Raw genomic sequence first — 23,558 nt, forward strand, 5'->3', positions numbered from 1 at the left:
TGACATGCGTTCCGATGTGCGTCAGAAATAGGGCCTTCATCAGGTTGTAGTGTCGCGCCTAGGGCTACTTGCCAACTGTGTCCAAGTCGGATACTGGGATTAGAATGCATCCCACAGCCTCCTTTGGTAATTGACACTCTACTCTACAAACTCCAAGAAAAGTAAGCCCATCATTTACGAATACAAAGTACAAGAGCGAAAAATAGAAGCGCCCAGAGAGAAATCCGCCCTCCCTCACCTCAGAATAGCTTGTAGCATAGCCAGCATACAATTGGGACAAGCCAGCGGCGGGCGATGTGGGTTCATACTCGTTCGGTATCTTTGATGACCCACAATAGTATTATGCCACTATTACTGAGGGTCCCCGCCTGAGCAAATCAAATACGGGCCACTAGTGATGTGATGAGTGGTGGTATTTTTTCGGGATCCGGCGGCGGGGGCTGAACAGGGAGTGTACCTCGTAGGTATCCATCCATCCTCCTCTTCTCGCTTAATCCGGAGCGCTATGCCTCAGATCTGGTCCAACGTTGGTTTGAGGCGAGGCGCAATACTGGGGTGAGCATTGTGGCTTTGGGATCCTCTCTCCACCATCCTACCAATACTCGCCCCGTACTTCGTATAGGGAAGAAGAAGGGAAAGAAAAGAGATCTATTATCACATCCAAAGCTAAAATTAGTTGCAGCTTTTCCATTCGCGCCAGGCACATGGAAATGCCATGATGACTACGTTTCTGGCTGGGCCCACGGGTCTCCAGAGGATGAGCAAGAAGGAGAGCAGAAGACAGACAGCGACCAGGAAAAAACCAGGAAAGTCATCTGCTCAGATTACGGTCCGAATTTAGAAAACGGTCTGGCTATAAGGATTCACAGAATCCTTTTCCTCTTCCCCGTCCTCACTACTCAATCAGACATTTCAACACAAATAAAACATCAGAGACACATCCTCCTCCAAAGTTCACCAAAGCCACCTCAGACCTTTTATAGAAGCTCTGATAAAATCACTCTTCATCTTTTCCTCTCACAGAGTACAAACCGAAATCACATCACGCAAGAATGGCCCCTCTCGGCGCTTTATTCGGCGGTTTGTTTGGTGGTGACAGCAGCAGTAGTTCTTCAGATGCCAATGCCAGCGCCGACTCGTCGAACTCGAACACAAACACTGCCAGCGGCGGAGCGGGAGGATCTGGAGGATCCGGAGGTGCGGGAGGACAAGGAGGCTCGGGAACTGGTGGCAATGCGGCCGGAGGACAGGGCGGCAGTGCGGCCGGGAATACCAATGGACCCATAAACAGTACGTTTTATTGCCTTGATGTGAAGATTGGTCCGTTTGTTCTAACACACAGTAGCTGGTGGCGCTACGGGAAACTCGGTCAGCGGCGTCACAAGCCAGAGTAACGGGGGAAACACGGCTATTGGGCCAGTCTCAGGTGGCAACGCTCAAGGCGGCCATGCTGACGGCGGCGACGCAGACGCTGATGGGGGAGACGCCAGCGTCGGCGGTCTCGAGAACGGAAACACTAGTGTCGGTCCTCTATCCAACGGGAACACACACGTTAACGATGAGTTCAACCCGACTTTCAACCCCACGATATCACTCAATCTGCAGGGCTTTGGAGATTGCTACAACGACCCACAACACGGGCAAATGTATGGACAGGGCATGGCAGCACGCGCTGGACAGCAGCAGCATGGTGGACAGCCTCAATATCCCGGACAACAGCCCTACGACCCGCAGCATGAAGACTACGACGACCCATCGCAGTATGACCAGCAGTATCCGCAACAACACGAAGACGGCAGCGCAGGACAATGGCAGCACGATCCCAGCCAAGGAGGTGCCGGCGGCGCTGCCATGGGGATGGCTTCCATGGGGATGGCTTCCATGGCGACGCAAGGGTCTCAAGGCTCGATGCATCCCTCCCAGGTCGGCGCCATGGGCATGGGCACCGGCATGGACGAGTCCGACCACTACTATCCCGAGCATGAAATGGACGATGGCACCATGGGAGGAACAATGACCGGTATGGATGCAGATAACGAACACTACGAAGGGTATCCGGGAGAGGGCGAGGAAGAGGACGAGGAGGGAATGGAAGGCTACGACCAGGGCTACGGACAGCAGCCTCAGGCCGTCTACTAGACATGAGGTATCACGGACTTGTTCTTCCATTTGTTGGGGGAAAGAGCATATGCACACTTTCTTTTATTTTTTGGAAAGGATCTCTCGTTTTCTATACGTCCTTGTTGAGAGAGTGTGTCTGGTTGTTTGTACGACAGTTCTGAAGATTTTGTGAAAAGAGGGCGTTGGGCAAGTAAATCATGACATCTATCTTCCATAATTTTGTGCACCTTCCATTGAAAAAGTTCCTTTCAGTTTGCCTGAGAGTTATAATTAGTGGGACAAGAAGCATAGTGGCATCCCAACCGATTGCTGCGGCCGTAATTGCCGCATTGCATTGCATTCGCGTTATATCCGGGCCACAATCGCGAGAAGGGACGTCATTCAGAAAAGGACAACCATTGTGTGTGTGGTCGACGCGGCTAACCTGGCATCATGGTAAAGAGCCGGCAAGAGTCAACAAGTGGGTAATTCCAGGCAACCATCCTCCGCGATCTCGGAGCAGTCGATGCTTCAAATGCTCTTGGAATATCATTGCCATGCTGATCGCATGCCTTGAGTATGCAAGTTCACGATTCGCACGTCCTTTCGAGCGACGTTCAACTATCTATCCAGTTCCCAACTTCTTTAGAGATCTGACTGACGTCTATACTTGAGCTTATGAGCCCGCGCACAAATCGGGCACCAGACCCGCACCAGGTCCGACCAGCCCATCTATGTATGATAGGAAGTTTTGAGCCGGTATCAAATCCATAAGGCCGAGACTCGGATTCGAGCTCCGGAGCACCTGTCCGCCCCATAGCACGCGCAGGTAGTAACACCCTTGCTTGGAGTACAGTTCAAACACAACCTCGGAGCCCATGCCTGGCCAGACCATGACATCGACCTGCAGAATACTGAGCAGGCGTGACACAGACCCATCGTGAGCAACGTTGTGCATGTAGATGACGGAAGATGTGCCGTTCATCGCGTTGCGGATGTTCTGTGCAAGCTCGGCCACGTAGATGCCGTAGCTCGCGGTGGATGCGGGCAGCGACGAAGGACTATCGCGGTAAATAAACGAGTACTCGTATTGGCCTCTCCGGAAGACAGCATCGGCGTCCGCCTCGGTAATGCAATTCGACGAGTTGCCGATCTGGCACGGCAGGGGCTTTTGGTGGCACAAGCGAGCCGAGAGGTTGTCAAAGTAGTGGTCGAACCAGTTGTGCCAGGCGGGATCGCTGCTGTTGACGCCACTCACCGAATCAAGCTTTGCAAAGAGCGACGCGGAGTCGTTTAGGTGCAGCGTCCAGTTAGCGGCATCACTTCCCACGCCGTAAGAGGCATAGAGGGTACTGGCAGCAGAGCATGTGTAGGCTGGTTCCAGGCTGTCGATACTATCGGGTTGAATGAGTACAGAAACAAGGACATCCTGGCGCCCCGAATACTCGCCCTCGACGACTTGACCCGCAACTTGCGAGGTGATGACGTTGTTTGTGACTCGGTACTTGACTCTGGACGAGTTATAGGATGAAGGTAGAAAGCCGAGCAAGTCATGATACACCCCGAAAAGATCGCGACCATGTTGACGAGAGTCGTTGAGTCCGGCGCCCGAGATTTGCGGAAACTGACAAGTTCCATTGAACCCCTCGGGAGCCAAAGGATTTGACGGAGACGTGTAGACTTGCCAATGGACCTGAGCAGAAGAGCTATCCGGTTCCGGGGCGCCATAGAAGAACAACGCCTCGTCGTCGCAATTCCAGGCATAAGATTCACGGGGGAAGGTATTGGACGCATAAGGGGTGCGCTTGTGGTGACGATGAATCTGAGAGGTCGTCAGCTTCCACGAAAAAAGGCTTTGGTCAGATGGCCCAACGCCTCAGCAGCACTTACAAGCTCGACATATTCCAATGTGTATTCCGGGTCGACGCGGGGGTACTCTTGACGTCGGGTATGCGGCATATTACACCAGTTGTATGTGCTGTAGGCAGTCGAAGCTGGGGTTATGGAAGAATTAAAGATGAATCCATTGATCCCCGTACCATTGACGACAAAGGTTAAATTGTTGATATGAGTAGCATTTGGAGCGTGCCACGTCAAGTCGATAGCGCTCGCAGACAAGGAAGAGCAGTTGGTCTGAGCGATGACCTGATGGGCCACTGGGCCCAGCAGCAGTACGTTGCGAAGTCGCGCAAACATGACGTTCTGATAGAGCTGGGACGTGAGAGTGTTGAAGGAGGTCAAGAGGTCGATGATGAGGCCCTTTAAGATGGGAACAGACTGCTGTGAGGATTGCATGATGGAGGGAACAGGGTCATGTTGTCGCTGGTTCCTGGAGCTCCACAGGCCGCCGACTCTTGCATGCGTTCTTCTAGTAGTGGACGCTTACTGCAGCATCATTAGTAGCCTTCTGCGCTGTTCGTGAGGATAGATTTGTCCGTTGAGTACGATGTTGCAGTCTCCTTCGGAACGAAGGAAATGACCGGGACCAGTCTTGCGCATGTCGATTGGATTGGCTGACAGCGACAAGGGGTAGACAACGTGCATTAAAGGCGAGCAATGAGAGGCCTCATCGACCAACCGCACAAATCAGGAATGGCCAGGCTGCCAGGTACCTAGATTGCTCGTTAGCCCTTAGCTTGAAGATGGCTGGACGGAGAATAGCAGCTTAGTACCGAGAATCGTGACATGATCCTGATCGATCTGCTTTACTTCGTGTCGGAAATAAGAAATGATTGTATGAACTTTGTAGAATTATTGGAGATGGTGAGGGTAAAGTCACCACTTCTGCCACCCAGCTTTTCCATCTTCCTCGGAACTTGCGCATGCTGGAGATTTCCTCATGGCCTGGTTGGTGCGCAGGTGCGGGGTAAAGCAAACAAACCCACCACCACCACGGCACTGCACGGGTATAGCATCCTCAATTCACTACCTCCGTATGGGTAACTGTGTCATATATCAGACGCTGATCGAGACAAACTGACTCCCTTCTCTCACTGACAATTTCTCATCGAACCCACAAGAGTCATTTTGTCAGTTTGACCGCCATCTCCCTTAACGACAACACCATCACCAGGCAAGCAGGCAATATGCCATACCAAACCAATCTCTTCATCAATGGCGAGGTAAAGTCCCTCCGCACTGTCATCCTCTTCTCCCTTTGAATTCGGTTCTAACTCGGCTGTAATCCCTTTCAGTACGTTCCCTCCTCGTCCGGAGAGACCCTATCCATCTACAACCCCAACGACGACACCCTAGTCACCGACAAAGTGCAAGTGGCTTCCGAGGCCGATGTCGACAAGGCTGTCGCTGCTGCCAAAGCCGCTTTCCCCGGCTGGTCCTCCACGCCCGGTGCAAAGCGAGGTGCCATCATGCTCAAGTTTGCTGATCTTCTCGACGCCAATGCCGAACGCCTCGGAAAACTCGAGTCGATATGTATGGGTCAACCCATCACTCTCGCTAAAGGTTTTGTCAATGGCCCAGCAGCGGTTTGGCGTTACTATGCTGGCTTCGCTGGCAAGATCGCTGGTGAAAGCTACCCTCCTGAAGGTGATGGCTCTTATAAGATCGTCGCCTATGAACCCCTAGGAGTCTGTGCCGGTATTGCTGCCTGGAACGGCACTCACGCCCTTGCTGCCTGGAAAATGGCCGCTGCTCTCGCTGCTGGAAACACCTTCGTCTTCAAGCCTTCGGAGAAGTCGCCCCTCGGCGCAGCCCTCTATGGTGAATTGATCAAAGAAGCTGGATTTCCTCCTGGCGTAATCAACATCGTCATAGGTGCCGCCCCCGTGGGTGCCATACTGGCGTCTCATATGAGCATCGCCAAGATTGCTTTCACTGGCTCCGCCGCCGGTGGACGTGCAGTCCAGATTGCCGCTGCCAAATCCAATATGAAGCATGTCTCACTGGAATTGGGAGGCAAGTCTCCCGCTCTGATCTTCGACGATGCCGACCTAGACAATGCCCTCCTGCACAACTCAACGGGTTTTCTGCGGAATTCTGGACAGGTATGCTTTGCCTCGTCGAGAGTCTTGGTGCAGGAAGGTATTGCGCCAAAGTTCATCGAAGGCATCAAAAAGGCCTTCGAAGACGCTGCCAAGAAAATGGGAGATCCGTCTTTGGCCGAGACCGCATATGGGCCATTGGCCGACAAGAAGCAATTCGAACGCGTCATGGGATTCCTTAACGACGGGAAGGCTGAGGGTATCGAGGTCCTGACTGGAGGAGAGAGATTGGGCAACAAGGGCACATTCGTGAAACCTACCGTACTTCTCAATCCTGATGTCCGGAGCCGTGTCTTCACCGATGAGATCTTTGGACCTGTCATTGCCGTCAAGACCTTTAAGACGGAGGAGGATGCTATCGCTCTGGCCAACGACACCACTTACGGTCTTGGATGTGGGTGACATCTCTCCCTGACCGAGTGGAATATGTGCTAACTTGCAGTAGCCTCTATCTTCACCTCCGATATTGCTCGAGCCCTGCGGGTAGCGTCCAAGATTGAGGCTGGAAATGTGGGAATTAACCAAGCATACAAGACAACTCCACAGACGCCCTTTGGTGGATACAAACAATCAGGACAAGGAAGGGAGAGCGGGTATGAAGGTCTGAAGGGATATCTGCAAGCCAAGACCATCATCATCAACATGGAGCTGCCGCGGAAAGCATGAAACCCAGAGATCAACGATTCATGGCATCAGTAGTACTGGGCAGGCAAGGACAAAATTCCAGGTATTGGGGAGCTGTGAGACACAGTTGGGATCTGTGTACTTCGTACCTTGTAGTCCTCAAGAATCAATCCCCACAATCAGTGGACTGATCCAGGGCAAGAAAACTTACCTGGTCCGTCGAGGCTATGCCGCGTTATGCCAGACTGAAACAAAGTGTCTTTCCACGAGGCTGACCGATGCGTATTCCTCTGCTTCATTTTTTGAAAGGCCCCAAGATGTCTTCATCGGAGCCCTTGCCAATATAATGCATTGGACGTTTTTCATACATGACGATCAACGTCACGTGGATCGGTATACCCAAAGGCGTTACAAAAGGCCGTGCCTGGGACAATCGGCGCATAGACGAATTGAGGCATTTTTGGAGCCAGGCGACTGTTTCTTCTCCACATTCACCTCTGCAGGCACTAGAGTTGGACCGACCAACCACGCGAAGACGGGACTAGAAGGCGTCGATTGTTGGACGCATTGGAGTCGACACCTCGGATCTTATGCCTCCTTTGTGTGAAGTGCCCCGGTCGCCGGGTTGGGTGCCGGGACTCACAAAAAGGGATGCCGTAAGCTTACCATTATGGTAACGCGTTCCAAAATCGATATGGTCACTCACTCGTCCCTGGGAAGGAGAGAATTCGGTTGCAGGTGTTTGTAGCTTCCAATCCGCGGGGTGCGAGTCCTCAGTAGTACAGCCGAGGGCCAAGCAGTATCAACGATTTTGTCTTTGCTGGTGAACAAGTCTTGTGAAGCCGAAACTGATGCATAAAAGCCAATGAACAGCTTGTCTGAGACGGCGACGCCAGGTCGAGACTCGCCATCCTTCGTGATTGGGTCCATGGGTGAACAAGACTGCTTGGGTGCCCCACGGGGTTTGAACATGCCAAACAAACTTGTATTCGGCAGTTACTGTGGCTTTGATGCGAATATCAATCCACGCCCCGCGGACCTCCCGCCGGAGCTTGTTGCAGAATTGAAATGCCCGGTACACCAGCGAAAGACTGGCTTCCACCCCGGCATAACCCACAAACGCCTGAATACCGTGCCCAAGCGTTGGCAAGAACATGGGTACTCCAGAGAGCTCCATCCTTGAAAGGAAAAGGGTACTTTTAAGTAGTGACTAGAATGCTAGTCAGGTCCATCGCTCGAGTTCTGATATATAATTGACGACCACCGATCTGTGCAGTGGAATTCGAAGAGCTGGTCTCTGAAAAAGATGGAGACAGCATCTCCTTTTAGAGTCATCATAGTCGGAGCTGGCCTGGGGGGCCTATCATGCAGCATCTCCTGTCGACATCAAGGGTTGAGCGTCTTGGTCCTGGAAAAGGCACCAGCAATCACCGCCGTAGGTGGATTGGATCGCAGAAGTCGAGCTGGATGAGAGAATACTGACGGCGTTCGAAGGTTGGTGCTGGCATTCAAGTTCCCCCCAATGCAGCCAAGATATTGCGAAGCTACGGACTCTTGCCGTTATTCGAAAAGCCTGCTATTCAGCTCGAATGGCATAACATGAGGAGGTACCGGGATGCGCAGCTGCTGGCTTCAAGACCCGTGGGTGAGCATTTTATCAAGCAGATGGGCGCACCGTGGATGTTAGTATGATTCCAGCAGCCATTGGGCTTGCTGATTGTAGACAGGGTCATCCATCGACAGGACTACCATGCTATATTGCTCGAAGAAGCAAAAAAGCTTGGGACGGAGATCAGGCTGGACGCCAACGTGACAGGCCTCGACTTTGACCGAACAGAGGCAACGCTGGCGACCGGGGAGGTGATAAAGGGCGATGTTATCATTGGAGCTGATGGTGAATGATTGCCAGCCATATTTGTGACTATGGCTTGTCTTAATGCTTCCAGGGCTCTGGTCATCCACGCGCGACGCCATCCTGAGCCACCCCTCGCCACCAGTTGAAACCGGTGACCTGGCGTATCGGGCGACTTTCTCCCGGCAGCAATTACTGGAATTGAAGGATCCGCGGGTCGAAGACCTGTGTTCCAAAAAGGCCGTGACGTTGTGGATGGGACCTGATAGGCATTGTGTCTTCTATCCTGTGCGTGGAGGCGCCGAATTCAACCTTGTGCTTCTTCGACCGGACAATCTTCCCACTGGTATCAGAACTGTGAAAGGAGACCTTGACGAAATGAGAATGACATTTGAAGGGTGGGATGAAATGTAAGCTGTGGCAGACGATGGCCAGGATCACCTGCTGACCTCTGTAGCCTACTGAAACTGATCTCATGCATTTCCTCGGTGTTGAAGTGGAAGCTTTGTCATCACCAAGAGCTTGAGAAATGGACACGAGTGAGTATTATTAGACATCTGCCTGAAAGGGGTCGGCTGCTAAAGTTGAGTGCAGGGTCACATTGCGTTGCTGGGTGATGCGTGCCATCCAACTCTGCCATATCAAGCACAAGGGGCAGCAATGGCGGTGGAGGACGGGGCAGTGCTTGGATTCCTGCTGGGACAAGTTGCTGGTAAGTTAACCAGTAGTCAGACAGCGCCGGGCTCGGAAGATCACATCTCAGCCGTCCTGAAGCTGTATGAGAAGCTGCGAAAGTCGCGGACCACGATCAACGTGCTCGGGGCGGTGACCAACAGAAAATACTTCCACCTTCACGACGGCCCTGAGCAGGAGGAGCGGGACGCGACCCTGGCGAGTATCGACTGGTACCACTGTCAGACAGAGTGGAAATGGATAGATAGTCGATATCAAGAAGACCTGTTGGGTTTTGATGCACTCAAAGACGCACAGGACGCCTTTGGTGAATGGTGGACAGAACACGGTACCACCAAGTAGTAAGGGTGAATGTCCGATGGGACGACTGGCCGGGAGAGTTGTGAAGCCAGTGCCCTGAGGTCAGTTTGTCGATGGAGATTTGTCGACGATATTCCAACTCTTGTCAAACAGCGAATTATTGCCTCCTCCCATGTTTGCTCGGAGCGTGCGAAGTGGTGGAAGAAGTGGGACAAAGGTGTCAGCTGCGCAATTCTTTGCTGGGTCCTCGCAGATCACCAGCCTGTGTCTTTGCAGGTGAAGGCCAAGGGTGTGAAGTCCTCCTTAGATAGTTGCCCGGTGAAGGTGCCGGTGTGGCGGCTGATAAACGCGAGAAAGGGTTCAGTGCAATAGTACTCGGTAGTGGTTGTAGTCAGCAGCGCAGCCGTTGAACAAGCATCATAAGCTTTGATCTGCACCTCCACCTCCATCTTCACCTCAAACTCAGGTCCATCACTTACATCTACAGTCTCATCCCAAACGTCATTCTCCCCTGCTTTGCGTAGTGGTGACGATCGTGCTTAATCTACCGGAGAGCACACCGTCAAGCACAATAATGCCATGGACTACTGTCCAAAGCTGACGATAATGAGGCTGATATTATCGTTATTCGACATACAAATACCTCAGCAGTGAATTGAGGTTCCCTTCCTGGCAGCTAACATCAAGAGCAAGCGCAGCACCTCGACGAATCCTGCGAATAGTTCTGTTCTTTAATCAGTGGAGTCTCATTGAGTTTCTCTTTCTGTTTGCTTAACTCTACCTCTTACAAATCTAGAGGTATTGGCCGTTCCAATATGAGTGACCCTCTAATCCCCAAGCTCTATCACCGCATCACTCCTCACTGGCAACAGGAACAGCGCAACTCCTTTTGGGCACTGAATGAAGGCAAAGTCGCCCCTTTCAATACACGGTCAGATAAACTCGAAGCCCATGCTGAAGAGTCTCTCTCGGTCAATGGACGTTTGTATGCTCAGAGCAATGCTGGTAACAGCTGGACTCATTTGGCGAACCGCCAGGCATTTTTCCGCCACCGGCTGATTCCACACCAGCTCGTGGATGTCAATGAGCGAGACACCACCACTACGTTATTTGGCCACAAGATCTCTGCCCCAATCGGGTTTGCCCCCATTGGCATCAACAAGATCTACCACCCCAAGGGCGAGATTCCTGTCGCCAAAGTCGCTGGCCAGCTTCGCTTGCCCTATGCACTCAGCACTGCCGGATCGAGTACGATCGAAGATGTTGCTGCTTCCAATGACGCCGGTCGCCAAATGCCCGACGCGGTCAATGTCCAAGGCGCGGACAACGATTCTCCTGTGCGCTTCTTCCAACTATATCTCCCGCACGACGACGAGTTGGGGATTTCTCTCCTGAAGAGAGCAGTTGACAATGGCTTTACAGCGTGTATCCTGACGACCGACACATGGCAGCTCGGCTGGCGGCATGACGACGTCGCAACCTCAAACTATGCTTTCTACCGCGGCATTGGAGCGGATCTCGGACTTGCGGACCCCGTGTTTCAACAACGCATGGGAGAGGCTGGGGTCGATCCGAAGAAGCAACCCGAGGAGGCTGGCGCAATGTGGATCGATAGCGTTTGGCATGGACGGGCGTTCAGCTGGGAGAAGATACCGTGGTTGATGAAGACGTGGAAGGAGTTGAGTGGCGGCAAGCCATTTTGCATTAAAGGGTGAGTCCGCACAGTTGATGTCCCATCACGTCGACCAATGCTGTTAAATCTCTGACATCTTTGTCGTTCCCCCAGCATCCAATCCGTCGCCGATGCCCAACACTGCGTGGACTTGGGGGTGGACGGCATCGTTGTTTCTAACCACGCGGGCCGACAGGTCGATGGTGCCATAGCCAGCCTCGATGCTCTCGAGAACATCATCAACGCCGGCATCGGCGAGAAACTTACCGTCATGTTCGACTCGGGCGTGAGAGGTGCCTCGGATGTCATCAAGGCCTTGTGCTTGGGCGCAAAGTTTGTCTGGGTTGGTCGGATGTGGATCTATGGGCTGAGGTGCGTCGATGTTTGATCCCACTGCAAGATCCATACGAGCTACAAAATGCCATACTCACAGTTCGGAACAACAGCATCATGGGCGAAGAGGGCGTCCGCCACGTTATGAAGTGTCTACTCGCTGAATTCGACATCTCCATGCTCACGGCCGGCATGCGGAATATTGGTGACATGCAGAAGGACCGGCTGGAAAGCTACCCCAAAGCATATACGTTGATTGCAGACAAAGCGAAGCTTTGAACGTGCTGTCATTGGCACGAATACCCTGTGGGTCGCGTTGGTTTTAAGGTACTACTCCTACTACTAGATCAGAGCCGCTTCTTGGATGTTTAACGTAATATTCTTTCGTTCTCTGCAAGCATTGACCTCTCCGTCCTCATTATTCTCCTGTCCAGCAGTGTAACGATTCATGCTTTACAGAGGTTCGCGGTTGCTCGGATTGCAGAGCCACACATCCTCTAGCAATGGGATCGCCACGAGTCCGACTTGATCGCCGACGCAGTTGTCATCCCGTCCTGCCAAAGGCTTGGTTTGCACATCCACGAAGCCTAAGGGGGCCCCTCCTTTTCGAAGCTGGCCTCGGTGGCATTCTGGGATGCTGGTATTTGTCCCTAAGCCAGGCAACCCCGGGACAAATGGTTGTCTCAGAGACGTTGGGCTCTGCCCATCAGAAGTCCTTGCTTTCCTTCATTCCAGCATTAATAGAGTCATATTTTCCTCCAATGGTCCTGTGTCTCAAAATCCAAGAAGCCCTTCCTCGTAGTCATGTTCGGATCAAAATCTCAAGAGTTCCACAATCATGGCCTTGAATCACCCTCAATTCACTCAATCTTTCCAGTCCCACACCTGTTTCAAGAAGGAGCTCATGCTGACCTTCTTAGCTTTCATCTCGACCATCCACGGATGCTCGAGCATTCGCCATGGTGTGGCTCGCCTGGGCGGCTCCTTCTCTAGACAGCACTCGATAAAGTACTTGAACATGTCGCTCCATTTGATACCGTTCTCGGGTTCGTCTTTCAATTTCGGTATTGGCTGGGCAACAATATACGTGAGCAGGTCAATCAAGCCAGCACGAGGCTGCATTTCTGTGCCATCGGCTGGAAAAGGGAAGCGATGCTGAGCGACTTCCAGGAGAGTCACACCCAAAGACCACACGTCGGAGGTGATGGTATAGGATTGCCCCTGTATCCTCTCGGGAGCCATGTAATAAGAGGTACCTATAAAGGTGTTGGCATCACCTTTTGTGCCGAATTCGCCGGAAACACCAAAGTCACAGAGCTTCACCTGGCCATTGCGGCAGAGAAGGATATTAGAGGGCTTGATATCTATGTTGCATCGCGTCAGTAAGTCTTTGGACAGAGTCCATGGGCCTCATTCGAAAGGCTTACCTCTGTGTATGATCTTCCTACTGTTGAGGTATGTGAGACCATGTAATACTCCTTCTGCGATCTTTCCCAGTACTTTCTCCCCCGTTCTTCCGCCCAGTTTCTTCACTTCACGGTATACACTGTCCAGGCTGCCACCCTCACAGAACTCCATTGCTATCGATATCGTGCTCGAGGATTTGTCCATGAAAGCGCCATAATATTGGCAAATATACTCGGACGTGCAATTCTTGTTGAATTTGAGTTCACGAAGGATCTGCTTTTTGACGTCTGGGTCGGGGCTGGTGGTGATGATCTGGGCGAGGTATCAATATTTGTGATGGAGCCCTCAATCCAAGTCTTCGGGGCTGCAAACATACCTTGAGCGCGAAAATTGTCTTGCCGCCTTCCAACATACACCGTGTGACCGCACCACCGGCACCTTCACCCAGAGAACCCAGTTCTATGATTTTCTTCTGTTCGCTCGCCGCACCCCAGCCTTCGTCGTCCAGGTCTTCCACATCGAGCGGTCTTCCTTTCTCGATGGCAAGTTTCTCAAAGTCTACTGACAATCCTCCCATACTTGATTCTCTTTCCATTGAAGTCCCGCCAATGCTAGCCTCGGAGTAGATCGAACTTATCGCAGAGGATGGGTCAGGTGTCCCACCTTGCCTGCCATGCATGGCGAACGAAAGAGCCGAGTAGGTGGACGACGAAGCAGACCCGGGAACACTGGCAGCATGGAAACTATCCCCCCTCGGCCTGCTGATGGCTTCATTTCCTGTCACCGCGGATATATTCAAAGGGTGTATCTGTGGTCTTAGATTGGTCCCTCCTTCTTGCACTGAGCCGAGACTTCCCATCGGTGTAGCGAGAGATAGTTTTGGTGGTCCCTTTGATCCAGCTGCGGCGAGGCTGAAGCGGGGGACTTCGGCAGCAGGCTCTCCTTCTCCGGTCACTGGTCGCTGGTTGGGTGAAGGGGGGATTCCCAATGTCAAACGAGGAGTCCGGCTACCGCTTGAGCTTCGTGCACCAGGGACAGGCGGCCGCAGAAGCGGCACCGGAGAAGACATTCTTCGTTATCGGGTGTGCTCAGGGTAGGATGGAAGGGTGATGCTCTGCGGAAGGCGACAGAGCAATTGAAGGTACTGTCAGGATTTCCAAGATTTTGTAGAGCTTTCTCTTTCTAATAAGCAGGTCCAGCCTAACTCGAGGACTCGGTAGTAAGAGGGGTTGTTGAAGTTATGGTGGCGGAATGCTACAGCGGGTGGAGGCAAATTTGTTGTGGTCTTTGGCCCGTTGGACGACGGTGCAGTCGAGGTTCAGACGCAGCCGCAGGGTCCAGATTGTGCCTTGCAATCCGAGTACCTCTTCGATAGGTACACACGAGTGGGAGATATATGGTGTCTCGGGCTGCACGCTTCGGTCAGGCAAGGCAAGGCAAAGCAAGGCAACGTCTGGGTGGCAGGTAGCTGGTGGTATTGGAGATAGAGGGTTATTGTTGCATGGAAGTACGTGCGCCTGAAGGGCTGAAAGAGTACCAGGTAATGGATTTGCATTTGATTTTGCTGACTGCCCACGCCCAGCAGAGCCAGACCCTTGAGGCCACGAGGATGACGGGTAGACGTCAAGCGTGGTTTGCCGGACGAGGGCCAAGTCAACCGGGTCTGGCGATGGTGGATTGTTGATCTGCAACGGGCGGCTACCTGAAACACTAGGGAACGAGATGCACAGGACCAGCGCGGCAGAGAGCTACGCTTCGAGCAACCAGTTGAGTCAACTATTATCAACTCTTGTTTGCTGTTTACCACATGCCCACGGTAATTCCAAAGTCCACAATACAAACGGCCGAAGCGCAAGGTCAACCTTCGACAGTCTGCGAGGGCGAATGTCTCTCCACCCTCAAGACCCAGTCATGCATTCACTCATCTCCAATATTACGACTCTCTTTTCAGCTGTCCCCTCTGGGCATGTATGGAGCATTGACTGGCCTCCCATCTGACAGCCTGCAGCGGGCGTTGTGGGAACCAGGTCCCTTACCTACCCCTCGATCCCTGCCACCCCTGCCAGCACGGCGGCCATCACTACTGTACCTACTTGCAGGCCTGTTACGGACCCCATTACGAGGTACTCCAACCCGTGTCCCAGGATTGGCCATCGAGACAGTTTAAACAACAGGGATTCTGAAGCGCCTGGGCCAGAAAGATGCAGCAGTAGCGGCAGCTGCGGCGTCCGGGCATCAGCAGGAACTTTGACACAACCTCATTTGAGCCCTGGTTAGCCTATGGTGCCAGGAACTGCTGTTGATTCCCACATACCGCCCCTCTGGGGCTGACTTGTCTCATCCCCGCCTGTCAGAGGCTGTGAACATGCGGTGACCAATCTACGAGTCACTCACCTCGAGCAAATCAACATTTGGTGTCGGTGGTACTGACAGGTGGGTGCATTTGGGATCGAAGTTATCCAACAAGATATTACAAACTAAAAAGTCTCTAATTAAGCGAGGTTTGCAAGAAAAGTTTTCTTTGTTGGATTCATTCGAAGTAGCGAGGCCTTTGCGTCCTCTGGTTTGATACGCTCATTCTTTTCGACTGGCATGAGTTGTGTTATGTAGGTGCTCGACAAACATCCATCTCCTGCATCAGCCAGGTGATTCCTGGGTTCTGAATTGGTCATATCCTCTAGATAAGCCATCGACACCCCCATTTTGAAGGGCATCTCTTCCGCCGCTATTTCCCGACCCGGTGGCTACTCGTATCGTTTGCTTCGCTTCGGAGAATCCAGCCTCGAGGATATGGCTGTGATGTTGAGGCGTAAATTTGAGGAACAGGGGTAGAGGAAACGGTTGATTTCAGTTGTGAGTCGGGAATCGATTTGCATTGGTGTTGGGTAGTTGGAGAACATTAAACAAGGATCGACGGATGGAGCTCGTCACGTCCAAGCTCGAGATCATGTCATCATTCGTCAAAAAAAGTCTCTCGCGCCCCAGGCGAGAGGTAAGGTATCATAGCTTCGTCAATGTCGCTTTGCGCAAGACACCATCTATCCGACGCCGAAGAAAGAAAAAAACAAGGCCGTATGCTTTTTAGTCGAACTGTCGTTTCGTCGAATCTGGAGGCGGGACATGGTTGGACGCGGGATTCAAGGAGCGTGGGGGGAGAGGTGATGTTGGGGACAAAGAGCCAGGACGCCGCAGCATCGGCGTCTTATTCGGAGGAGACCTGCTGTCTGCGTCCTTTCTCCGCCTCCAGGTTTTCGTAAAGGAGGTACAAGGCACGTTCATTGGCACTGGCGCTTCCCATAATGGTGAACATCCGCTCGCCGGTGTCGTCGTGTGGTGCTTTGGCAATGGAAATGCGGGCCCCAGAACTCTTGCGAATCTCGCTAATCTTTGCTCCTCCTCTTCCAATAATACAGCCGACCATATCGGCGGGGATGCTGATATTCTGGGTCTGAACTTCTTCTCCGTCCTCCGTGACCATGGGAATACCGCCGCTTCGTGGCGCATCAGCGGCACTGCGGTTGTACGTACGCGTCTCACTGAAGTCCGTGCCGTTGCCAGTGCGATTGTAGGACCGAGGGCCACCAAAGTTGCCGCCTGACATTCCCCCAGTGCCGACAGCAGGAGGAAGAGGACCAGACCCAACTTGAACCCGAACCGCCGGATTGTAGAGGACCGTCCCAGTGCCACGCTGCCAATCATCCACCAAGCATTTACCGATTTCCCAGACAGCTTTATCGATGCCCTCAGGAGTGCCTTGGACTTCGACTATGCGCTCGGTCGATTGTGGAAGCATCTCTTTCTGCGCAACCATACGAACTCCCGAGACATCTTGGATATGCTTGATCTTCAAACCTTGTCGGCCAATAATGGTGCCCATTTGGTTATGGGAAATGAGGAGACGAATGGCTGAAGGAAAAGTTAGCGAAGCTCGAGTAGGCATCGAGGAGACTGCTTACGATGCGTGCCGTTATTCTGAATGACGCCCCCCATGCCCATCTGTGGAGCGCCTTCAAGAAGGCCCTTGGCCACGAGCGAATATGCCTTTGCGATGCCCGATAGCGGACCCGTGACTGTTAAGACGCGATCGTGAACACCTTGGACAACTTTGCTGACGCCAGCTTTGACACCGGTTTCTTCTCGCAAATCAGCAACATTTTTCCCCGCTTTGCCGATAATGACACCAGCTTCCTTGGTGGATACAATAGCACGTAGAGTCAACTGGGATTGCGCATATTCCTCTTCGGTCTTCGGAGTATCGTTCTGCGGATCTCCAACATTGAGCTGGGACAAAGAATCGGCAACACCAGGCTCATCAATGTGGTTTGTAGATGCAACAGGCTCGGTAGAGGCCATTGTGACGTATATTGGGGGGTTATCAAGAGGAGTGTCGAAGTTGAAGATAATAGCGAATTTACTCGAGGCTCGGCTGCGAGTGGGGGTGCGACTGCAGATCGACAAGGTGCGAGCAAGGAGGTCCAAGGCTTGCGGGCACGGCTGGGATGGAGGAAGAATGGAGGGGGAGGAGTTGAGGAATACGATGAGGTGTGAGGATGGGGGGAATGAGGTAGAGAAGAGGGCGAGGATGAGGTGCGAAGTAACGGTGATTCGAGATGTGGTAGTAGTGTTGGTGTTTGAGGGTGCAGCAGGTTTTGAGAAACAAACGAAATAGGTGTGGAAAAAGCTGGAGGCGACGAAGCACAACCCCCTTGAAGCGGCGGATGTGCAGTGGCAGTGAAGAGCAGTGTGAGGGCTCGTCTCTCATAGGTCAACGAGTCACTGGCACGGCAACAGCAACTAGGTAGGTTCTTAGTACTTACATAGTACTTGCTATTCCTCGCTCCTGCTCCCAGCCTCTCTGCCTTTGGCCTCTGAGCCCGGACGGCTTGGCCCTCAGGTGCTCACTCGGCTTAAAAGGCCAAACAACGAGTGTTTACTTGTACTGAGTACCTCGTACTTGGTACATCATGATTCAATACCTCCCCTCCATCTCGACGAAAACACTACGAAATAGCTACTTAACCATCAGGCACAGCAGATACGTACCAATAGTCATCCAGGGAATTTACCTCGAACTCTTAGAACCAAGCATCACAGCCTATTTTCATGCCCATCACTGCACGTCTCTCAGATTTAACAAAACCGACCTGAGCCTCACCACAACCCCCACAGAGAGTGCCTGACCGTCGAGCGTACCTGGTAGCCTAGACCATCTTGCTTGGTCTACCAACGACCAATATGAAGTTGACCATGTCATTAATACTTGGTATTGTCATCGGCTTCAAAAATCACAGTGACCATGCGCAGGGAAACGTCTTTGACCCACCAAGAGGCCGAGCCAGTTGACAAAATAATGGCACAGCATCCTGTGCTAAATACCTAGTCAGACCGTACTATACTACCCGAATAGAATCCTGAGATGCTTTTCTACCACCATTTATTAGGAATTATTGTTTAATATTAGTATCATTATATAGATTATATACTCGTTATTGTGTCAAGGAAAAAAAATCCAGAGTTTTACACTTAAAATTTCGAGTAAAGGAGAGAATAACCTCAGAGTATTTTGGTCATTACTTCGCTGTGCCACTTGTTTTGTCACCTGGCTCGAGGCATGCAGCCACGATGTCAATACGTAGTACTTAGTGTACGTGAATCTTTTTGATCTCGAGAAACATGGGGACTCGTAGGAGGTTCAAAGGGTTGAGATCCAGTCTGCATTAGCCAGAACCATCCGCCAGGAATGCAATATCTCTTCAAGCACGCCTTTCTAGTGACGGTAACCAGGCAAGTCTTCATGGCCGCTCATTTGTCTGCCTCAAAAACCACCTTTTGAACCCTCATATTGTTGAACTCATCGTACCACTTGACAGCTTCTGAGAGAGGCTTGATATTGTCGGTCATGAAATCCAACTGATCCTGCTTCTTCACAAGCATGTCCAGGGCGTCTTGAAATAGACTTCTGACCGGACATCTGCCCATCTGAATTCTCAAGTTCTTCCCATATGCTTGACTGCCTGTCCATGGAATCTCTCCGTTGTGGACACCAATGCTAGAAATGTTGCCCCATGGCCTCAGAAGATCAAAGGCCAGGGCTAATGCACTGCTTTGACCAACCAGCTCGATTGCAGTGTCTGCTCCCCTTCCATCCGAAAGTTCCAGCACTCGCTTCTTCAACCCGTCCATATCCTTCTGGTAGTTCCATGGTTCGGCGCCGAGCTTTCTTGCCTGTTCCAAACGAGCATCGACGCTGTCGATGGCTAGGACTGCCTTGGGTTTGTACTCGAGGGCGCAAACAAGCGAACAAAGTCCGACTGGTCCACACCCAATCAGAAGCACGACGCTCTGTGATATTACCTCCTGGTCCAGTCCCCGAAATGCATTTGCAGAGGCAAAATACCCAGTCGGGAAGATGTCGGCCATTAGCACAAGCTTGTTCTCCTGAATACTTGCTGGTGCCTTGACGACCGTGCTATCTGCTAGCGGGATTCGACAGTATTCCGCTTGCCCGCCATCGAGGGCCGCTGATCCGAATAGTTGGCTCTTTTCGCAGCGTGATGAGAAACCTCCCTTGCAGTAAAAGCATTCTCCACAGCTAGCGGTGAAGGGTGTGACGATCTTATCGCCCTTTTTAACCGATTTTACTTCAGAACCCGTCTCGACAACCTCTCCTGTAAACTCGTGGCCCATGATGAAACCGGTTCCAGACGGCTGATGGCCTCGAAAGACATGGAGCTCACTTTTTGAGCGTCAGTGCATATAAGACGGCGGAAATTTGGATGCATACCTGCCACAAAGCGCAGTGTATCTGACTTTGACGATGATGTCTTTGGGATCTTGAATTTTCGGAATCGGCCTATCTTCAACTGCTATTTGCAGCTTACCCTTGAAGACAACAGCCTTCATTGTCTCCCTTGCGGCCATGATGCGCTGTACTTTGGTCTAATCTCTGTATTTAATTATCTGTAGAAATGTTTGACTCGGTTGGTAGGGCGAGCTGTTGCGGGGTGCAAAGACTTTGTATGTTCTGGACCCTGAAGTCAGAGGTGCTCCTGTGGACGTATACCTTATATGTATGTCTGACTATCTAGGTTCATATCCAATCCATCCTCACAGGGCGTATCCCACGGAAATGTGGATGGCCCGAGAATGGGCGAACGCCCCAAACGGACATTCGGCCGTTCTGTGGATCTTGCCATCGGTGGTAACACCTGGCTTTCCACGACCATTTCATATTGTGGCGACTCCGATAATTGTAACGTCTGGGTAGAGAGCATGGCTGGGTAAATACTTGAGATAGGGAAAGGCCGGCCAATGCTGAGAACTTGTCCGCAGCCTTAAGACACACGTATCCAATGAAGGGGTTGGAAAGCGATTCCGAATGCGCACCTCCTTCGGCGGCACGAGTATCTATCCATCTCTCACTACAGGCGGGAATCGAGTTCCGGCGGAATTAATATGAGCTTGAGCTCTTAACAAGATGGCTGCTTGGGAATTGCCAGGTGATGAAATCTGGCATCGAGAATAAACAAGGTGGGAAGTCGGCGGGATTGCCCGATCACACAGACTGCGTCCCACATATGCATGGGCCATCGCGGAGAAGCAGAGCGGTATCGCTCGTTCATCGCTCTAGTCAATATCCTTTATACCAAACCTAAAAGACCCGAACTGGTCCTTTCCATGTTCAAAGCGACAAGATGGCCAACTCCAATGGTGCCACCAACGGCACATACTTGTAATGTCAAAGAACTCCTGACCCATCCCCAAGATGCTCCGTGTACCCCATGGTATGCCGCTTCTTTCAAGTCACCGTGCAAAGCAGTTCACTTTCCAGTATGAATTTGCCCTCCTTGTACTTTTCTGCCGCCTCGTATGCCTTGTCGTATTTCCAACCCACTGTCTCATCACACTGCTTGCACTTGATATCTCTCACGATATGTCTTCCGGTGGTCATATTGCGTTCCATAGCCTCGGCCTGCTTGATATTGACGACCGTCGAGAACAGAAAGGCCTTCCCATGCTGGCCGCGGAAATTGCGCGAAATTATGTCGTCGAAGTCAGCGAGGTGTGTCTTGCAGTTCTGGGGGCGTTGGCAGATTCCCGTTAGCAGGAGAAAGACAACGGGGTATTCGAGGGGAGGGAGGACATACCTTGCAGCCAAAGATTTTAGCAGAGTTGAGGTAGACGTTGTACGCAAGACCCATTTTGCTCAGAACCTGTCTCTCTGGCTACAACGTCGCTGCGGTTGAGGCCAGAGATCGCAAGTCTCCGCCACCAGGTTGCAGTCTCCCTCTTCGGTTCGCAGAATTGTATTTAGAAGTCTTCCGGCCACCCCCTTGGTTTGGGGGTTGCTCTTAACACTCTCGTCGTAGTTCGAGATCAACGGGTCGATGGTAGTGCTCGTGTTCGGCGGAGGGAATGGTCAAGTGGGCGTCGTCAGGAGGAGGCCTAGAGAGACGAGTGGGAAGGGAGGGTTGGACACGCAGGGGTTCACCGACCGAGAGTGGCTCGTGAATGTCGAGGGAATAAACTGTGTAACCAATGAATTGAGCACCGTACCGCAGTGATGCGGGCTTCGATAGATATCTCTGTATAGTTCAGACTGGTATTCTAGGAGAATAAGTTGCACAACAAAAGGCACATGCAGTGATGGTGGATGGGCATCGATGCTACAGTTAGAAGCCGACACCCGCTAGAGTTCATCACTACCGTCCACTCGTGTCCTGTCCACCCCACCTAGAGTGGGTAAGCGTTGTGATCGTCGACTACAAATACCTCGTACCTAGAAGTCCTTTCGATAAAAAATTCGGGCACAGCTTCAAGCATGTGTCTTCTTGAGTAATAGACTTGCCCAATAATAAGTCACATTTGACACAAAACGATGCACGGGGGATACTCTCTCTATAATCCTTCAAGAGAGCTGGCACTCGTGACTTGGCGTCAAGCTCGACCATTTATCCATTTATCGATAGCGGCTGAACTTCGGTGAGAAATGTTGGAGCAGCCACCAAGCCACATATTGCAATAGGTACCTGGTAGGGTGTATTATTGCATTCCGGGAGCTATAGGGGGTAACGGGGCTACACAGGAAGGGGTTTTCAGGCATGGGTATGCGGGGATTCACAGGAGGGCTAGTATCTTCTGTGTCGTCGGTGGGTGCAGTGTCACTTTTTGGCGGCTTGTTCGTGTTCTCTTCTCCAGGTGGTCGTTTTTAGAAGCACAATTTTTGGCACAAGGCGTCGTGGTCGTTGTCTCGATACAATAATATAGTTCACTATGTTCATTGCTTGATGGTATGACTGTAGTCAGTGATGTGAGGTAGGTGAATGCACATGTCGAGTGAAAGCCAGAGAACCTGCCTGCTGTCCAGGCAGTGAGGAAATGGGAAATGCAATTGCCAGTAACTTTTTCACTTTCTTGTCATTGTCCGGCCCACATTCCACTCTCACTGTCCTGAAACTAACCCTGTTCATTGAACATCTTTTGACTTTCACAGAAAGGACACTTCTAGATGTTGTAAGATTCTAATTCTGTCAAGGATTCCGCGAGCATGGCTTGGTTGCTGTCTCGCAATGTGTGCGACGTACTCTCACCAGAAACTATGGTGTGGTCTCTTCCTGATGGAGACTGTTGGTTCTGTCCATTTCCAAAAAATGAACCATTGGGACGGAACAACACGAAGCGCCAGGTTACCCTCTCAGCTCCTTCATCAAAACATAGGCAGGAATTGAGGCATCAGGACGTCAAGATCGATTTGGGTGAAGTTTGGTTTCCACAGATGGTGTGCTCCATCCACTCCCTTGCAAAGAGACTCTGATCTGATATCAAGCTAGTCTCCTAAAGCCACTTTGAGGCCCAAGTCACTATCAACCTTCGAATGTCTTCCACCTTGCGTCCTGACCAGCATCTTCAAAAACATCTCCTGTAAAGCGAATATGATCAGCCTCGCCCTCACGTCCAAGGCCATGGCTGCACATGTTGCGCCGTTCATCAAACAGCCTCGATGGACATGTCCTGGGGATAGCGAGACCCATATGACACTGATGTCGAGGCTTGCGTCATGGATGCCTCAAAATTATCTCTTCTGCCATCACTGCCTCCTCTACCGTCCAGCAATCAATTTCGAATCGCCTACCACCTGGTCGTCAAACGAGTCGCAAGTGTGCGCCCGGTTTGAATTCACCATTGATCAAGGCATGGAGTACCACGGTAGTAAGAGAGAGCGACGAGAAGACTCCTTGAGCAGTATTTCCATTCGCACTTGTTTCGACTGCCATAGGACAATGGATTCCAGCAAGACCCATCGGGCACACAGTCTTTGCGAGTGCGGAGACATAGATATGGCGAATCTGGACTGTGACGGGTGCGAGGCTTTCCGCTGGACACAACGTGAGATGAAAGTAGTATGTGCCAAGTATGAAGTTGACGAGCCGCGCCCTGCTGCACCCGGGCCCTGCCAGATCTGGGATAAGGACGATTGCTGCGGGATATAGATCCCCACTTTGACACCAAGACAGAATTCCGGAACTCTGTCAAGGCAAGAGTCGGTTCCAGCACCCTATCAGGACGAGGTTCGGGC

General features: G+C 51.8%; 9 protein-coding genes across 9 annotated transcripts; 4 read left to right on the forward strand and 5 right to left on the reverse strand.

Annotated features, from left to right (window-relative positions):
• Positions 1-1,052: 1,052 nt before the first annotated feature.
• Z517_08955 (uncharacterized protein) lies at positions 1,053-2,139 on the forward strand (the record flags this gene model as incomplete). Its single annotated transcript, XM_013427469.1, has 2 exons — positions 1,053-1,290; positions 1,346-2,139. The coding sequence occupies 2 exons, from the start codon at positions 1,053-1,055 to the stop codon at positions 2,137-2,139; spliced, it is 1,032 nt and encodes a 343-aa protein (XP_013282923.1).
• Positions 2,140-2,776: 637 nt separating this feature from the next.
• Positions 2,777-4,395, reverse strand: Z517_08956 (uncharacterized protein; the record flags this gene model as incomplete). Its single annotated transcript, XM_013427470.1, has 2 exons — positions 2,777-3,922; positions 3,991-4,395. The coding sequence occupies 2 exons, from the start codon at positions 4,393-4,395 to the stop codon at positions 2,777-2,779; spliced, it is 1,551 nt and encodes a 516-aa protein (XP_013282924.1).
• Positions 4,396-5,186: 791 nt separating this feature from the next.
• Z517_08957 (uncharacterized protein) lies at positions 5,187-6,767 on the forward strand (the record flags this gene model as incomplete). Its single annotated transcript, XM_013427471.1, has 3 exons — positions 5,187-5,222; positions 5,295-6,495; positions 6,547-6,767. The coding sequence occupies 3 exons, from the start codon at positions 5,187-5,189 to the stop codon at positions 6,765-6,767; spliced, it is 1,458 nt and encodes a 485-aa protein (XP_013282925.1).
• A 1,264-nt stretch (positions 6,768-8,031) lies between these two features.
• On the forward strand, positions 8,032-9,612 carry Z517_08958 (uncharacterized protein; the record flags this gene model as incomplete). The annotated part of the gene is made up of 6 exons (XM_013427472.1): positions 8,032-8,160; positions 8,220-8,407; positions 8,453-8,619; positions 8,672-8,987; positions 9,035-9,116; positions 9,172-9,612. The coding sequence occupies 6 exons, from the start codon at positions 8,032-8,034 to the stop codon at positions 9,610-9,612; spliced, it is 1,323 nt and encodes a 440-aa protein (XP_013282926.1).
• Positions 9,613-10,385: 773 nt separating this feature from the next.
• On the forward strand, positions 10,386-11,854 carry Z517_08959 (uncharacterized protein; the record flags this gene model as incomplete). The annotated part of the gene is made up of 3 exons (XM_013427473.1): positions 10,386-11,281; positions 11,357-11,614; positions 11,689-11,854. The coding sequence occupies 3 exons, from the start codon at positions 10,386-10,388 to the stop codon at positions 11,852-11,854; spliced, it is 1,320 nt and encodes a 439-aa protein (XP_013282927.1).
• A 585-nt stretch (positions 11,855-12,439) lies between these two features.
• Positions 12,440-14,051, reverse strand: Z517_08960 (uncharacterized protein; the record flags this gene model as incomplete). Its single annotated transcript, XM_013427474.1, has 3 exons — positions 12,440-12,939; positions 13,003-13,294; positions 13,359-14,051. The coding sequence occupies 3 exons, from the start codon at positions 14,049-14,051 to the stop codon at positions 12,440-12,442; spliced, it is 1,485 nt and encodes a 494-aa protein (XP_013282928.1).
• A 2,133-nt stretch (positions 14,052-16,184) lies between these two features.
• Z517_08961 (uncharacterized protein) lies at positions 16,185-17,335 on the reverse strand (the record flags this gene model as incomplete). The annotated part of the gene is made up of 2 exons (XM_013427475.1): positions 16,185-16,888; positions 16,939-17,335. 2 exons carry the CDS (start codon positions 17,333-17,335, stop codon positions 16,185-16,187), a joined length of 1,101 nt encoding a protein of 366 aa, XP_013282929.1.
• Positions 17,336-18,784: 1,449 nt separating this feature from the next.
• On the reverse strand, positions 18,785-19,903 carry Z517_08962 (uncharacterized protein; the record flags this gene model as incomplete). The annotated part of the gene is made up of 2 exons (XM_013427476.1): positions 18,785-19,718; positions 19,767-19,903. The coding sequence occupies 2 exons, from the start codon at positions 19,901-19,903 to the stop codon at positions 18,785-18,787; spliced, it is 1,071 nt and encodes a 356-aa protein (XP_013282930.1).
• An 877-nt stretch (positions 19,904-20,780) lies between these two features.
• Z517_08963 (uncharacterized protein) lies at positions 20,781-21,183 on the reverse strand (the record flags this gene model as incomplete). Its single annotated transcript, XM_013427477.1, has 2 exons — positions 20,781-21,059; positions 21,130-21,183. 2 exons carry the CDS (start codon positions 21,181-21,183, stop codon positions 20,781-20,783), a joined length of 333 nt encoding a protein of 110 aa, XP_013282931.1.
• Between the last annotated feature and the right edge of the window lie 2,375 nt (positions 21,184-23,558).

This window comes from Fonsecaea pedrosoi (genome assembly GCF_000835455.1).
Source record: "Fonsecaea pedrosoi CBS 271.37 unplaced genomic scaffold supercont1.5, whole genome shotgun sequence".
Taxonomy (NCBI): Eukaryota; Fungi; Ascomycota; class Eurotiomycetes; order Chaetothyriales; family Herpotrichiellaceae; genus Fonsecaea; species Fonsecaea pedrosoi.